Source organism: Fulmarus glacialis, unplaced genomic scaffold (assembly GCF_000690835.1).
Source record: "Fulmarus glacialis isolate BGI_N327 unplaced genomic scaffold, ASM69083v1 scaffold22984, whole genome shotgun sequence".
NCBI lineage: Eukaryota > Metazoa > Chordata > Aves > Procellariiformes > Procellariidae > Fulmarus > Fulmarus glacialis.
In genome coordinates this window covers 20288-22217 of record NW_009206405.1, presented here as the reverse complement: position 1 = coordinate 22217, position 1930 = coordinate 20288, and the positions used below count along the sequence as shown (strand labels likewise).

The 1930-nt window shown below is 50.3% G+C and overlaps 1 protein-coding gene across 1 annotated transcript in view; it reads left to right on the top strand.

Moving 5' to 3' along the window:
* The window catches only part of ITGA11 (integrin, alpha 11), a gene marked incomplete at both ends in the record, with an annotated part of 19767 nt that overhangs the window by 336 nt on the left and 17501 nt on the right, over positions 1-1930 (top strand). Inside the window, 2 exons of the mRNA XM_009575740.1 lie at positions 231-396; positions 1453-1523. Coding sequence (XP_009574035.1) covers positions 231-396; positions 1453-1523 — 237 coding nt within the window. The remainder of the gene's footprint in view (positions 1-230; positions 397-1452; positions 1524-1930) is intronic.

Sequence of the window (1930 nt, the reverse complement as noted above, 5' to 3'; positions counted from 1 at the left end):
GGGGACAGGCAGGACCCTGTATTGCACCGGGCACCCGAATTGCATGAGGGGTCCCCAGCCTGGGCTGCCTGGAGGGGTTACAGCAGCTCCTCGGTTTGCTCCCACAATGGGGTGCAGGTGCCAAGGCTTTCAGGCTCCTTCTATATGGACACCCCTCACTCGGGTGCTTTGGGACAGCTCCATCCGTCGCATGAAAACCCCTGAGTCTTGCATTTCTATTTCAAACCTAGGTATTGGGTTATTATAACAGAAGAGGAATCAATCCCGAAGCCTTTTTGAACGAGATAAAATTTATAGCGAGCGACCCGGACGACAAGCATTTCTTTAATGTCACGGATGAAGCAGCACTCAAAGACATTGTGGATGCACTGGGGGAAAGGATATTTAGCTTGGAAGGTGAGTGATGCTCCTCCCTGACACATCCCGGCCGGCCGGGCTGCAGCGGGTTGCTTCAGATGTGCTGTCGGTCCTCGGTTTGCTGAATTTGCACGGGTCACACTGGCGGTTTGCCTGGTATCTGTTTGATACAGAACCTGAAATCACACTTTGAATATCTTCATATATAAAGAAATGTCTTTATTTTGAGTGGTTTACCCCCCTCAAGCGTCAGGAGCACAGATGCCTTCGCCTCAGAAGGTGACCCCTCATTCTTGCAACCGTTATTTGCAGAGCTGTGATGGCTCTGGCATTTATCATGGGGGTCAGCTGGGTGTCAGCATCTTTCTCACCCATCAAATTCCATTCAAACCCAGACGGGTTCTAAGCAGACAAAAACCACACATCGACTGCCAGGGACTCCCTGGGGTGGCAGACATTGCGGGGTTATGGGAATAACGTGGGGGGTTATGGTTTATTGGCTGAAATTACATATCAGGAAATATTTTTGTTCTAACTGTGACAGCGCTTCTGTCCGCCTTGTGACAAGTTTGTCGGTCTCCAAAACTAAATTTATCTAAATTTCATAGGAAAAACGCATCCTGGGAGGAACAATTGAAACAGAAGATGGAGGGCTTTCACTGGAAATTAAACATCTCAGGGTTTGGGGGAATTTTGGTCAAACCAGCTCGTAAACTCCCCACCAGTTTGCCAGTTACCTTGGTCAAGCCAGCCCAACGCTTCTCAGTGGAAGAAAGCTTCCCTGGCTGAGAAGCTTCACCCAGTTGCAATTATGAAGCAAAATCCTCTAAATCCACATTTTTGTCTGATCTTGCAGCTAGATGAGACAGCCGCACTGTGGCAGAGCTCGCAGTGTCTATTAGCAGCACGAGTTTGTGTAATTGTGGTGATTTAGGGAGAAACAAGCACATTTATGGCAACTGAGGTCCTTTGTGCCCCAGGTGGGGTGGAGGTGGGCGCTCATCCCACGCCGACCCACCGAGGCACCGCTCACCCCCTCCAGGAAAGCAAAGCTCTCCATTAAATACAAATTCCCTTTTTATTTTTTTTTTTAAGGAACCAACAAGAATGAAATCTCCTTTGGCCTGGAAATGTCCCAGACTGGATTTTCATCGCATGTTGTGGAAGTAAGAGAGTAAACGTGGGGTTTTTTTCTCCTGCCTTTGCAAGCAGGCACCCTTTAAAGGTGCTTTTTACCATCACCAGCGGCTGCAGGTGGGGAGACGGGTATTTTGGGCAAGTTATTAATCATGAAGCTAAATTGCTAATATGGACATAAGGAAGAAAATGCTTTTGGTGCTCCCCTATCCCACGGGGGAGAGAGCTGCTGGGAGACCAGTGTCTTCCTCAGGACCAGCCTGCAGCAGCTCCTCCCGATGCCACGACCTCAAGGTGCTGGGACGTGCCATGGGGGAAGGCGCTTGCCGGAGGTGGGGTGCGGAGGATGGCCAGTCCCCTTCCACCCACGCGCTTTGTGGGCTGGCAGGTCGAGGCAAAAAGCCCGCAGGAATTTCTGCTCAGGCTTTTCCTGGGG